The sequence below is a fragment of the Onychomys torridus genome, chromosome 2 (genome assembly GCF_903995425.1).
Source record: "Onychomys torridus chromosome 2, mOncTor1.1, whole genome shotgun sequence".
Taxonomy (NCBI): Eukaryota; Metazoa; Chordata; class Mammalia; order Rodentia; family Cricetidae; genus Onychomys; species Onychomys torridus.
In genome coordinates, this window is record NC_050444.1 from 77,186,451 (window position 1) to 77,201,251 (window position 14,801).

The following is a 14,801-nucleotide window of genomic DNA, read 5'->3' on the forward strand; positions in this document are numbered from 1 at the left end:
GAACATTTTCCATTACAAGAGTTACCTTGGTCATGGTCTCATCACAGCAATAGAGCGGTCACTAAGACAGGACGCATGAGTGATTGAGACCTACAGTCCTACCTCCAATGTTTGCAGTATAGCAGAATAACAGTCCAATCACACAAAATATACTTCCTAGGTGAAGTAACATTCTAAGCAACGAAAAAGCATCAGTGAATGATAAAGAAAAGGTCTGTGCTACATTCAAATGTTGAAAAACAGTCACCTTATAAATAGAAAAATAACTATAATGTATGTGTTATACAAAGTATATGATATGACATTGTACCCATGAAGCCACCTGAGATTGACTGCTCTTTCCTCTGAGGAAGTGGTACTTCAGCCTGAGATCAAACTGATAAGTGGCAGGCTGGCAGCACCAGGGGATGATGTATGTCAAAGAAGATAAACTAAGGGGTGAGAGGCTTTGGGGATGAGCTGTCCTGTCAAGGAATGAAGTAAGGCCAGAAGTGGTTAAAACAGTGAGCAAAGGGGCAAGCATAAACTAGTGCCCCGTGATGGATGGCCAGGAGCTGGCCATGTAAGGCTGGGAACTGGAGCAAAGAATTCGTATTTTAAGCTGGGCGTGGTGGCGCATGTCTGCAATTCCAGTGAAGTTAAGGCAGAAGGATTGTGATCTGTAGGCCATTTTGAGCTACAGATGAGATCCTGCTTCAAAAAAGTTTCGTTCTGTGCATTACTGGGAGCCACAGAAAGGTTTTACATGGGAATGCAGTATAATCTCTGTGGTGATTTTGAAACATTCATAAACTCCTTCAGACTTTTCCTTCAAGGAAGAAGGAACTCTGTTTCTCTCCCAAGTATAAACTCACTTCTGATAAACAGATAACAATGAACATCACGGTGCATTTCTGGGCAGGTTTCAGGATATTGTGATGTCCTCTTTGTCTCTGTCTCTGTCTTTCCTTGTCTGTGTGTGTTTGTGTGTGAATCTGTCTCTCCCTCCCTCTCTCTTTCTTCTTCTTCTTCCTCCCCCACCTCTCAATCTCTCTCTGTCTCTCTCTCTGTCTCTCTCTCTCTCTCTCTCTCTCTCTCTCTCTCTCTCTCTCTGACCAGTCACAGGGACAGGAAGTTCACTGCCTCATCACAGCTGCCCCACATGGAGTAACCCTCTGAGGAGCCCTTGAGGTAGGGAATGGCTACCACAGCCAACAGCTGTAGCGGAACAGAGGCTTTTTGCCGGCCACATGAGGTAACGCAGCGGCAGACCCCCAGGCCAGTTTAAGCCTCTAACGGCCACAGGCCCAGCTAAATATCTTCATTTCAGTTTTGTGATGGCACTTGGTCCAGAACCATCAGGTAAATTACTACAGAATTCTTAACTCACAGAAACTAAGACAAATGTTTGTTGGTTTGAGGCGATAAGTTTGGGGTGATTTGCTAGCTTTGTAAGATGTCCCCCACAGGCTCATGTGCTTGAACACTTCATCCCTATCTGGTAGCACTTTAGGAGAAGGAGCTTGGCTCAGGAAAGTATGTCACTGGGAGTAGGCACTGAAGTTGTTTGTTTGTCCATTTGAAGCAGGTTCTCATTATGTAGCCCTGGCTGGCCTGGAACTTGCAGAGCTCTGCCTAGGATCAAAAGTGTGCACCACCACAGCAGGCTGGCATTGCAATGTTATGCCCTGGTCCCACTTCCTGTTCTCTTTATTTGGGGACTGTTAGGCTCCTGCCCTCACTGCTGCACATGCGCAGTTCAGGACCTTGTGTCTTACATCATCAGTGTGCACTGGCAACTAGGTAAAAGCAGGACGCAGACCCCACCCTCTCTATCTGTGTGTTCCCTCTCTGCTCCCTGCTCTCTGCTCTGCTCCCATCATCTTTCTTTCTCTCCAGGCCTGGCTCTCCTCTTCCTATCCCCTCCTTCTTTCTAATGAAGTTCTTTGTAACTCTGGTAGTTGTGGCCTTTCCACCAGCGCCATTTATCATAGCCATCAGGGACTGCCACTACAATGGGACATCACCCCTGCCACCACTCCTTCCTTGACATGATGGCCTCCCTGGAACTGTAAGCTACAATAAACTGTTTCTCCCCTGAGTTGCTTTAACCAAGGTGTGAAAGTACAGCAATAGAAAACCAGTGAAGACATTGCTCGATTTTTTGGTTTTTCGAGACAGGATTTCTCTGTGTAGCCCTGGCTGTCCTGGAACTCACTTTACAGACTAAGCTGGCCTCAAACTCAGAGATCTGCCTGCCTCTGCCTCCTGAGTGCTGGGGTTAAAGGCATGGGCCACCACTACCCAGTTTGAAGGCATTTTTCTTCATCAATAGATAGGTAATACAGATTTTGGTACCCAGATCTGGAGAGATGCTGTAACAAAACCCAAACTTTGAGAGGAACTTTGAAACTGGGCTATGTGAATGACTTTGGAGGATGAGTAAAAAGCCCCAGGAATGCTAAGGACACTGTACAGAAGCAGGTGACCTTGGGGGAGCTCTCTTAGTCAGCTTGGACTGCCAAAACAAATACTTTGAGCTGGTCCTACACAAACTCACTACTTACAGTTCTACAAGTTCAGGACTCCAGAAGACTCAGTGTCTGGTGGGGGCAGGTCCTCATGGATAGTGCTCCTGGCTCTTCACTGGTAGACCATGCAAACAAGTCTCTCAGGCTCCACCCTAAAGCAGCCGTCTCATTCATGACTTCAAGCCTCCCAAAGGATCAAGTTCCACTATCAGCATTTTAAGGAAACCAACATTCAGACCACAACAAAAGTGTAGGCAAAAGCTTATTAAGCCGGGCGGTGGCAGCGCACGCCTTTAATCCCAACACTCGGAGATAGAGCCAGGCAGATCTCTGTGAGTTCGAGGCCAGCCTGGTCTACAGAATGAGATCCAGGACAGGCACAGAGATACATAGAGAAACCCTGTCTCAAACAAAACAAAACAAAACAAAACAACAACAACAACAAAAAGCTTATTAAAAAAAAAAAAAAGAAAAAGTGGGGGGAGCGGGAAAGGGAACAGGAAAGGAACTAAGGTGATGTCTCAATTGGTAAAGTGTGTGAAGAAATAATAAGGACACCTGCACTCCCAAAACTGCTATGGGAGATGGGAAACAGAGACATAGAATTCCTTGAAGATCATGGGTCAGGTGGCCTGCCCACACAAAGGCAAACAATAAGAGACCCTATCTCCAACAAGATAAAAACAGACATCCAAGATTATTCTTTGACCTCCACACACACATTGTGGTACGTGCATGTACACACTCACATACATACACACACATTGTATCATACACACACGTCCCCGATACACACATAGTTTTGGGGTTTTTTTTTGTGTTTTTTTAAGAAGGTTAAAAACAAAACAAAAAACCTCACTAGAAACTAGAACAAAAGGATCTTTATTAGGTAATGGCAGAAAATCATCCTTAATAACAGGGGAAATAGAAAATATCCCTCAAGAATAGGTGGTCTAGCTACGGTGATTTGAAGGAGTTTGAAGGGGCTAATGGTTGCAGTAAAATATAAGAGAACAGAGAGAAGTGAAGTAAAACACAGTTAAGCAAGATCAAGCCAGAACTTGCTGCTTCTGAACATTCTTCGCCAGATGGCACACCACGATAAAACTACAAATGGCTTACAGGCAAAAGGACAGGGAAAGCGCAGTCAAGAAAGTCAAGTCTAAAGATGGCCCTAAGGGAGTGACTGTAAAATCAGCCTAGGGAGCTTAGGCACTTGTCCTCAGCTGTCCCAGACGGAGTCAAAGGCAGGGAAGAGCAGACCTCTGCACAACTGGTGGGGTGGCTTTGGTCTAACACACTGAGCTCAGCATGACTCAGAGGACAGTAAACAAAAGCAATCACACTGGCAGAAACACCACCGCTGGGACTTGAAAACGAGGAGGATCAATAGGGAATGAAGGATTTCCTACTCCCAAGCTGCCACAGGCTGAGAAAACTAGCTACAAACACTGTCCTTTGTGAAAAGGGTGACTGAGAAGGCCATGCGTACTTGAGTTTACTTAAGGAACTGCCAACCTGGGTCCAGGTGCACTTTAGGAAGCTGTAATCCAGTGGTTCTTTCCTTCCTTGGTTTTTTAGCATAAGCCTACAAATACCCTGTGCTTCCTATTTTTCCTAAAAGCTCATCTGGACCAGATTCCCAGGTCATGCTTTCTGGAGAGGTTGTCTGGGGGGGGGGGGGGGGGTAAACAATTTACCACAGAGGTTAGAGAACTGAGTTCTTTGCTATGGTTGCCTACAAGAGGCAAAGTCTCCGCCCCTTTCCTTGAGGGCAAGCTGATTTAGTGACTTCTAGCAGATAAAGTATGGATGGAGCTTGAGAGGTAGAGTGCTGGCCTAGCATACACGAAGTCCTGGTTCAATTCCCAGCACCACACAACAGCGCTGTGATGAACAGGCCTGTAATCCCAGCACTCCTGAGTTGGAGGCAGGGGGATATCTTCTACCTCAGCCAATAGAGACAGTGTGCTGCTACTCTAGAAGGTAAGCATGAAGTCACTGCAGTTTCTATCTCCTGCTCTCCACTGTATTTACTCTAGGGAAAGCCAGGTGAGATAGGAAGGCACTTCACCAGCTCCATAGGAAGGCTCCGTGATGAAGAACTACGGCTTCTTGCCAACAGTAAGCTACTCTCAAATTCCCGATTCTCAGACCTGACTTACTGTGAAAGTAAACATAATTTTCAATGTGTGTTTTGAAGTAATTCTCAGCCACAGAAGAGGGTAAAAAGCCAACTGCTTTGGGTTTTGGTGGTAGATAAGTGAACAAAATATTTGATAGTGAATGTATAAAATCCACTATAACACTCCACACCTTCAGAATGGCTATTCTATCGGTATAAAGAAGTTCACCAAGATATATAGTTTAGGTATGGTTAATTTTGCTTTTTTTTTTTTTTTTTGCAAGTTTTTCTGTTTTGTTTTGTTTTTTGTCTCACTATGTAACCCTGGCTGGCCTCAGAAATCTGCCCACGTCTCTCTCCCAAATACTAGGATTAAAGGCGTGTGTCACCGTGCCTTTTTTAATACATCTAAAAAATAAATCAGCCCCACCAGTCCAGAGAGATGTCCAGTCATTCTTGCTCATTTCTTGATTTCAGAGGAACAGATCTTTCTTCAGCATAAACGTTACCTAGGAGCCCATCAGGTAGCTGCATCCCAGAAGAATCACTAGAGTAAATTGTGAGGATGGGCTATGGTGCTGCAAAGCAGGCTGGTAAACAGGAAAAACACCAGTGTGTCCCGAGCTTGGACTAGTGCAGGCCTGTGAGGAGTTCAGGACTGTCTAAATGGAGGGGCATGGATACGAACTCCATCCGTACCACTTTAGTCCTCCAAACCTGGCAGAAACTAGGATACTCTCAGAACCCCACATGGAACAGAGACCCTGACCACTATTCCAAGCTCTCACATAAGAGATTTCAAGCATGAAAACAATGCAAGTGGCTACTTAGAGTGGTTGTGCTGGCCCCATTCATAAAGTGAAATCCTAACACCAATTATTAGAAAGTGAGTTGGCCATGAATTCGGAGCGCTCATGAACAGGATTCAGTACCCTTACAAAGGAGAAAGCAAAGGGCCCCGCCCCTTTGTATCTCCCATCAGGACAGGGAGAAGACATCAGGCTAGTCTGGGAAGCAGGTAGTCTCACCAAACACTGAATATTGACCATCTTGATGTTAGACCACCCAGTTGCCACACTGTGCCAAAATAAATGCCTGTTGTTAGAGATGTGTGTGGTTCTATTGTTCATTTGTGGGACTGAGGTTTGAACAGTGCATCCCACATGCTGGGCTTTAGCTTAGTATTACTATTACAGCAGCCCAGAGGAAGACATTCTGCTCATTAAATTCTGTATTTGCATCATGCTTAAATTTTCCAATTATAAAGAACAGATCCTACAACTGGGCTAAAGCGCCAACTATTGTTCAGTTCCCAAACGAGCGTTTGCTTTCACTCCAAACATCCTCCCTAGTGCATTATTAGGTGTGGCTGTCTTCCTCTTACTGGAAGCATTTTGGAAAATGCTTATTCCAAATACAGTCATTGAAAATTGATATTTAGAGGAGCTAAGTCAATCACAAAATCTTTACCCAAACACATACTTATATACTAACATTTTCAAACTTTTAAGGAGACAGCTTCAGGGCCAGAGAGATGGATGGCTAAGTGGTTAAGAGCACTTGCTGCTCTTCTGGGGAAGCTGAGTTCAGTTCCCAGCACCTATGTCAAGCAGTTCACAACCATCCATAACTCCAGCTCTAAAGAATCCTAACCTCTAACCTCCTTGGACACTTCTACTTACTCGCATGTGCATACCCACAAGCAGACATACACACCTACACAGAATTAAAAATAATAAAAATGAACTTTAAAAATAAGAGAAATCACATGTGTTGATTATTCCTAAAACAAGATAGGGGGTAAGTGCAGAAAAACTTCAAATAATAACTTGTAATCCTATAATCCTATGAACGTTTTTTATTGAATTATTCCAATCCTGTTTATGTACTTAATATACTTTTTAAAAATCAAGATTGCATTGGAATATCCTTATGCAAAATCTAAGATAGACTTATCTATCTTAGATTTATTAAGCACAAGAGTGAGTACTGGTGTGTATGTTTTGCATACATTCATTTAGTGCTTACGTTTCTAGCTTCTATTAGGTATCTACCTATTATTACCTTCATTATACAGACAAAAAGCCTAAAGCTGGAAGAGGTTAAGAATATGCCCATGGTCACAGAGCCAAAAGTTGCCTATACTCTTAATCACCCTGCCTCTCTCACCTCCTCAGATGGAGGGGGAACAGTGAGAGGGCTTCCAAAGTTGTAATATGCCAGATAAAAAAAGCTGGCTGTTATTCTTGAAAACTAGGAAGAACAGTACGAGGGACCACTTAGACTTGCCCTGACAGATATATCTACAGGATGTTCTAGAAAATGCCTGAATGAGCCAGAAGGCAAAGAAGGCATTCTGTGGGGGGAGGAAGCTGATGTGATCCAGTGAAAACTCAGGTGTGGAAGGACACATGAACCCGGGCTTCCTTGAGACCATCTGCCTAAGTTTCATGGAGGATAAACAAGCCCATCCTCGCAGTTAAGAACAAGGACTCCGACCATGCTGCCTGGGCTGGACTCCCAGCCAGGATGCAGCTAGTTATCAGCCTTTCTGTAACGACCCTCATCTGTAAGAACTGGGACGATAACATGCTCAGGCTCCCCTGTGAAGTAAAGGAGTAAATGTAACCCAGCGTACTTAGAGTAGTGTCATTTACATAAAGAAAAAAGAAAAAGAAAGAATAGTGTCAGTTCTGTTCTGTCCTTGAGGTTTGGGATGTTCTAAATTTTTAGAACTGATGTTTATACTTGATTGGCAGGGGCTTTCTTTACCTGCTTAGTGGGAGACAAGAAAGCAAGCAAAATGGGAAGCTGAGAGGAAAGAAAACACAAAGTCCAGTTCTCTAGGACCTGAAGAATAATTTAAAAGCCAGTCTGAGATGAAGAAGTTCCTGTTTGGATTTAGCTCATCAGTAAGTTCTCAGAATTCAGAATGTGAACTGGCTAATTTGATGCACAAAGCATGAAAGTGAACACACCATTCAAGGTCAGATCCTTCCAAGAAGGCAGAGGCAGGCACTCTCACTGGCTTGCAGCCTCATTTTATCAGTTGAGTTTTCTTTTATCTTTGCTCTCAAAAACACACTCATGTCCACTGCCTCAATCGGCAAGGAAGAGAAAACCACTTACCACTCTCTTCTTCCACAAACTGTACTGAGACAAAGACTCTGAAGCATCCCCAAGGCCAAGAAAGATGGAAAGGACCAAGTGAAGCTACCTTAGACAAGAAAAGGGTCCTCTGACAGGATGTCTGGAGGGAAGGCCAAGGGCAGAAGAGAGACATTCCACACCAGGGTGAGGCATCCTCTTCCCTCCCTTGGATGCCACTCCAGAGTAGTGGCAGTGGTGACAGGAAGGATGAAATGACATAGAAGGGGTAGGGGCAACTCTAAGAAAACATGCCTGGTTCTCAGCCTGGAGCTTTAAAAAAGTTTAGATTATAAAATGTGGACATCAAAATCCACTTGGTGGTACCCACCTATACTCCTAACACTTGGGAGGTGGAGACAGGAGGGTGGTGAGTTTGAGTCCAGCCTGGGCTAGACAGATACCCTGTTTGAAAACACTAGGAGTTGGGGTTGTAGCTCAGTGGTATAGTGCTTACCTAGCTCTCATGAGACCTTGGGTTTGACCCACAACAGACAAAAAGAAAAGGAATGGAATCACAGCTGTGGTGGTCATTGTACTCATAGATTCTCACTGGCTGAGCCCTGCAGCTTATTTTAACATCCTATTAAAAGAGATTTGGGAGGTGGGCTGGAGCGATGGTTCAGCGGTTAAGAGCACCGACTGCTCTTCCAGAGGTCCTGAGTTCAATTCCTAGCACCCACACAGTGGCTCATAAACATCTGCAATGAGATCTGGTGCCCTCATTTGTGTACATAATAAATAAATCTTTAAAAAAAAGAGAGAGAACCCCAATTCTATAAAATAAAAGAGAGAGAGAGAGATTTGGGGTCAGGAGAGAGGTGGCTTGGTGGTTAAGAGCACTGACTGGTGTTCGAGAAGAGATGGGTTCAGTTCCCAGGTTTTCCCAAGTCTGGTCATGCCAGGATAATTAATTAATTAATTAAATTAATTAATTAAAGAGATTTGGTAGTTGTTAGTTTGGAACCTTCAAAAGGAAAATGTTATCCATACTTGTATTCTACCACACAGGGTTTCTCTGTGAGTACTCTCTCTGCAAGGAGCTGAATTGCTAGGTCATTGGTAGTATCAACCTTTTCCTTAGACAGGGTCTCATGTCACTCAGGATAACCTATAATTTAATAATTCTCCTGACTCAATCTCATGCGTATGGGGATTACAGCCATGGGCCATTATGCCCATCCTCTAACCTCAGTTTTCTTTTTCTGAGATAGGGTCTCCCTATGTAGTCATGGTGGCATGAAACTTGCAATGTAGACCAGGCTGGCCTCCAAGTCTCAGTGATCTGCCTGCCTCCAATTCCCAAATACTGGCACTAAAAGCGGACACCACCACATCTGGGCCCTGTAGAGTAAGTCTACACATCTCGCTTTAATCTGGCTATTCTTGGTTCTTTGGTCTTTCATATAAATTTTTAGAATTACTTTAGTCAAATCTTATTCCAAAATCTGTTGACATTCTCATTGGAATTGCATTAAATTTACAAATCAATAGGGAAAGCCAGGAGCTGTGTCTTTAGAATTCTATTGATCTAGGCATGAATGCAGTACTTTTCTCTCACTCACTCAGATCCACTCTGGCTTTCATTCAATTTTCTCCACAGTCTGATATCCTCTTTGCTACATAGACATGCATATCTTTCTAGTGCCTTCGTATGTTACAGTCTTACTATAATTAGTATTTTTCTGTTTATTAATGTAGAGAAACGCAACTGACTTTAGTACTTCACATTCTATGAACTTGCTAACTATTTCTAATTTAGGATTCTATACTGATAATTATAACACATCGGGACTTCTCATTTTTCTCTTACTACCTCTGTACCTTTTGTTTCTCCTAGTCTTATAGAAGGGCTGGAATTTCTGGCATAGTTTGAATAGGATCTATGATAGCAGGCACCAACCAGTTCTTGTTTCTACCTTTAAAAGAATGTATCTTTAAATTTGACTGCTGCTATGTTTCCTGTAGACACCCTTATCAGCTAACAAAGGCTTTTCCAGCAACCTGTTTACTGTGTGCTCAAGCCCGTGAATGCCTGTGTGTGTGTGTGTGTGTGTGTGTGTATCTATGCAAGTACTGATGCCTGTGCATTCCTGTGGGGAGGCCAGAGATTGACATCAGATGTCTTCCTCAACTGCTCTCCACATTGTTCATTAAGAGAATCTCTCAATGAACCTAAAGTTCATGGACAAGCTTCTCAGCATCCAACTCCACACCCCTGCCAGCTTTTACCTGGATACTGGGGATCCAAATTCAGGTCCTCATGCTTGCACAGGAAGTGCTTTACCCATAGGCCATTTCCCCAACTCTTCAGCAACATTTCTCCCCAGTGCTGAGGACTGAACCAGGGACCTCTTGCCTGTTAGACAAGCAGTCTTACCATTCATCTTCATACCCAGCAAGAAAAGCATTTCCTACTACCAGTTTATAAAATTATTTTGTCATAACTAGAAGCTGGATGGGAAGCGAAGTTTCTTTCTATACCTATTGCTGTACAAATAGTTCATTTCTAGGCTGTGAAGACAGAATACATATTTCTCTGATGCTGACAAAAACCTGTTTTCCTAGAATAAAACCCAAAAGTCAAGACTTTCACTGGGAGAGTCAGCAGTGAAGTAATACAAAATATTGCGCGGTGCTAATCTTGTTTACCTAAACCCTGTCTCCTTCACAGTGCCATCCCTGATTCAAGCATCTGCGCTCTCAGAGCATTTATTATTGATAATGCTCATTTGATACTTGGCATGTGCTTGCTATTCTATACATGCCCTACCTCCCAACTAAAATACATGCCCTTTAAAGAGCAGCAAACTATTAAGTATGCAATAAATCCTTGCTTAAAGTACTTAAAATACCCTTGGAGAGAGGCTAAGTCTCCAGCCAGTTTTAATATCTTAAACTCACTGAAACTTTAAAATAAGTCTAAATTATCTTTGTGTACTTTTCTGACTTGTTAATCAAACATTGTAACCATGCTTTATGCATCTCTTGATACTAAGGGGAACTTAACTTTGGTTGAGGACAGCCTACCACTAAGCCTATCAGTTGTGCAAGTGTGACAGAGATACAACTGTAGTGTGCAGAACTCAGCTATGAGCCTGAATAAGGCTTCAAACCGAGTGGGGAGGGCTGTTTTCCCTTCTAGTTAATTTTTAGCGCGTTTCCTCTAGTACTCTCCATGCTCCAGAATAAAAATTAAAATAAAAATAAAGCTCTGTAGTATTGGCAAGTTTTTAGCAACGATACTATACAAAGTTACTGTTTTCCCAGATTGCAGCTCTCTGGCTAGTTTTTCCACTGTGGAACTTTTTCTTTGTAACTATTCTGTGCTGACCTCACTCACCACCTCCTCTAATCTCAAGAAGGGACACAGGAGCAGCTAAAAGCTGACTACTGGAGCCAAGCTGCCTGGATTCAAACCCCAGTTTGTCATTTAAGAATTGAAATCTCTAATAACAGGTTAATTGGTCTAACCTTCAATTTCTTCATCTGCCTCATGAGAATATGCATATATCTCCCCTCATGGGTGGGCAAGAAGTAAATGAGTTAGCACCTTGGGCAAAGTGCTTAGAACACAGCCTACATCTAGTATTAAGTGAATGGATAAACACCATCAATTTCAAGCCCATCACTCTCCTCTCTCTCCCGTGCAGAAAACGCTTCAGCACTTCTCACCACTTACGGATTGTGGTTGTTCTGCTCATGGGGGTATGGGGGTGCTCGGGGTGGAAGGAGGTGTGGACACCAGAAAGAAAGGAAATACAGCACTCTTTCCATTGATCCATATATCCACTACTCAGGAAGAAGAAAAGCTGCGGGAGTACCAGGGCTGGCTAGTCAGCCCCACTGCTCCACTAATCACAGGATGCAGGGAGGAAAAGAAGGGCATTCACTTAATTAGCATTAGAAGAACCTAGGGGACGCATAGAACTACAATTTTCAAATTTTTCTCAGGACAGGGCTGGAACAGAGGCAACATTTCAACGTCTATGGAATAGTGACAACTCCCCTTCACTAAAAGCGTTTATGTAAGGCATTGGTGGCCAGGTGTTGAGGTTGTTGTAAGAAATGATTTTTTAATTTAGAGTCAGATAATGTAAGATTCTTTCTACCTCTAAAATCTTGGTAATCCTGGCATGAGTCACCAAGATGTTACAGCTTAGTATGTATGAGTCACACATCGCCAACGCGCCGCCAAAGACAAAATTCTTCCTTTGGTGTTTGGCATAGTACCACAGCTGTAGGTGAGGAATTCTAGCCCTCGGGTTATGTATACCTCGGCTCAGAGAAACAAAACTTGTTTTTTTTCAATTAAGCACATCACTTAGATGATTCTAGACTTCTTTTCTAACCCACAAATATAATAATGCACTAATCTCAACTGAGACCTGGCAAAAGCGTGTGCCTCGGGATTAAGCCTCAAGCATTACCTCCCGTCAGTCTGCACAGTCCAGGTAGACAGAGGTGGGCAGGCAAGTGGCAGGGAGGGACAGGACAGGTGGCCAGAGTGGGTGGGAGTTGGGCGAGCCCACACACGGCCAAGGGAACGGGACAAAGGCCTTGGAGAACATGCCGGAGTCGGGGGCAAACTGGAGTGCCCCAGCCCGCGTCCAACGCCCGGGTCTGGTCTGGGATGCGGACAGCGGCGCCGGCGGACTGCGCCGCTGCAGCCGCCGGGGCTCTAGAAGCCAGGGGACCCTGCAGGGATCTCACCGTCCCGCCGCTGGGCCTCCCCCGGCAGAAGCCGCAGCGCCAGGCGAGTCGGGCCACCTAGGCCGGACAACGCACCTGCTGGGTTCGGGCGCCTCACCGCGCGCCCAAGGAGTGGCCGCCCCGCCCCGGGCCCCCACGCCAGTCCCGCCGCGCCGTCGCCGCGCTCGCGGAATGCGGGACAGCGCCGCCTCCCGCCCCGCCATGCCGGGCCAGGGAAAAGCGGCAGCCGCCATCGCGGGCCGCGCACACGGGGACTCGGGGCCGCAGTACCTGAGAAACCAGGGGCAGCAGCGTCTGCTCCACCGAGCGCGTTCTGATCTCCAGTCCCGAGTCGAAGGCGAAGCCAGACGTGTTGCAGGAGTGGACAGCTCCCGCACCGCCGCCGCCAGAGACCGGAGAAGCGGCCATAGCCCTCCACCGGTCGTACAGCCCGCTCTCCGCACCAGTGCCGGCCCGCCAACCAGCCCGCCGGTCGCCCGCCGCCTCGCGGCACCGAGGCCCCACCCCTAGCCCTGTGCCACCGCCTCGGCCCCGCCTCCATGCGACCCCGGGCCCGGTAGCCCCGCCCCCAGACGGGCACCACCGCCGAGGCCCCGCCCCCGAGGCCCACCCCAGCCTAGCTAGTCCCGCCCCAGCCACGCCCCCCTTTAGGCCTCCTCCCCTCCCCCCGCCCCCGCGCCCCCATAGTCTGGAGCGCAGAAGTTGGGGCCCATCAGCTCCGCCTCTAGGGCGGTACGCCCCCTCTAGCCCCACCCCAATCCATGAAAGCCCCACCCACTCGTTATTGCCCCACCCCTCGGGCTCCATCTCTGCAGGCCCGCCCCTTGGGCCGCACCAGTGTCTTTCCTCTGTGTTGTGCTCCAAAGCATATTTTACCTAAAGCAGGAGAAACAAGACACCTGAGGGCCTCCCTATGTTCACGAAGCCTCTTACCAGAAGACAACTGTCCCCAGCAAAGCTTTCCACCAAATCCATATGCCTGTATTCTCATAAATATTTCTACATGCTTTGATGGGGTTGAAAATGGTAGGAAACCTCTGCCCTGAGATGGCAATTATAATTACCTTTACATGGCTTCCCAGGAAGGTCCGCCCCATTCCCCCTTCACTCCTATTTTCTGGTTACATATCTCTTACAAGGAGTTGAAACATTTGCTATAATACATTCACGTAAGTTATCTTGATACTCAGCAAGAAGGTAGTGGATCTTGCAGGCAGTATAGTATCTTTAGAATTCACCTTCAAGAGAATTAAAAACAAAAGTGTGCACGGATAAATACTGTATCTTTTAAAAATGTCTTCTTGAAATAGCAGCGTGTTAACTGCTCCTTGAATGAAAAGATTGTGTCTATTTCTGACTGAAGTCACTTAAGGCTAAGAATCCATTCTCTCAGCCCAACCATGAGCTCACCCAGAATCCCTGTGATGAGGGAATGCCAACACTCCTTTTCCTCCAGTTTCCAGGAAGAAAGCCAAGGAAGGCTTCTAGAAGCCTGCACCTTAGGAAGGATTCTAAACTTACGCAACTGGCTGAGAAGCATAAGTATTTTGAAGGACCCTGGCTACTAATGAGCATCTATGGGGCAAAAGGGAAACTGAGACTGGTTTCTCCATCAAGCCAGACTGAAGGAGCTCAACTGGCAGTGTCTGCCACAGCAGCATAATGGTACCGGGTAATGGAGATAGCAACACTTAGGCTGTTCTTCCTCCAAAAGAGCTCCTGAATTCAACTCGTCTTCCAATTCTTTTAAGTTGTGTTTATATGTCAGAATGTGCATGTGAGGCGGTACTTGGAGGGGCAGAGCATCAGATCCCTAGGGCTCCAGCTACAGGTGGTTACCAGCTGCCCAATGAGAGTGTGAGGAATCCAGCTCAGGTCTCTGGAAGAGCAGTCTATACAGGTAACTCCTTAGCCACCCTCTCCAGGTCCCTGCCTTCCAATTTTTACCTTCAACCACCATCCTCACACTTAATCTACCAAGCTGCCCCTCTCCAATGCACTAAGGACTTCTGCCTCAGCTATGGACTCTTTGGCTTCTTTAAGGTGCAAACACCTACTCCCAGACAGTTTCCCTCATCTAAGATGACCAAATTTCATAAAAATACTGGCACCAGTATCTATACTGGTGACAAAGGTAGGATATGCAGGGACAGTTTGGATAAAGTCAGATTTCTCAAAAAAATAAAATAAAAAATAAAAAATAAGAGGCTAAGTTTATCACCTGTTTCATTCAACATTTGTGACTTTATTTCAAAATATAAATATTTTACATTTTACAAAGATGTTAGTTACATCAGTAAGTTGTG

General features: G+C 45.4%; 1 protein-coding gene across 1 annotated transcript in view; it reads right to left on the bottom strand.

The window, feature by feature from the left end:
* The window catches only part of Ctnnal1 (catenin alpha like 1), a 57,508-nt gene extending 44,498 nt beyond the window's left edge, over positions 1-13,010 (bottom strand). Inside the window, exon 1 of the mRNA XM_036177827.1 lies at positions 12,766-13,010. Coding sequence (XP_036033720.1) covers positions 12,766-12,903 — 138 coding nt within the window. The 5' untranslated portion in view covers positions 12,904-13,010. The remainder of the gene's footprint in view (positions 1-12,765) is intronic.
* Positions 13,011-14,801: the final 1,791 nt, after the last annotated feature.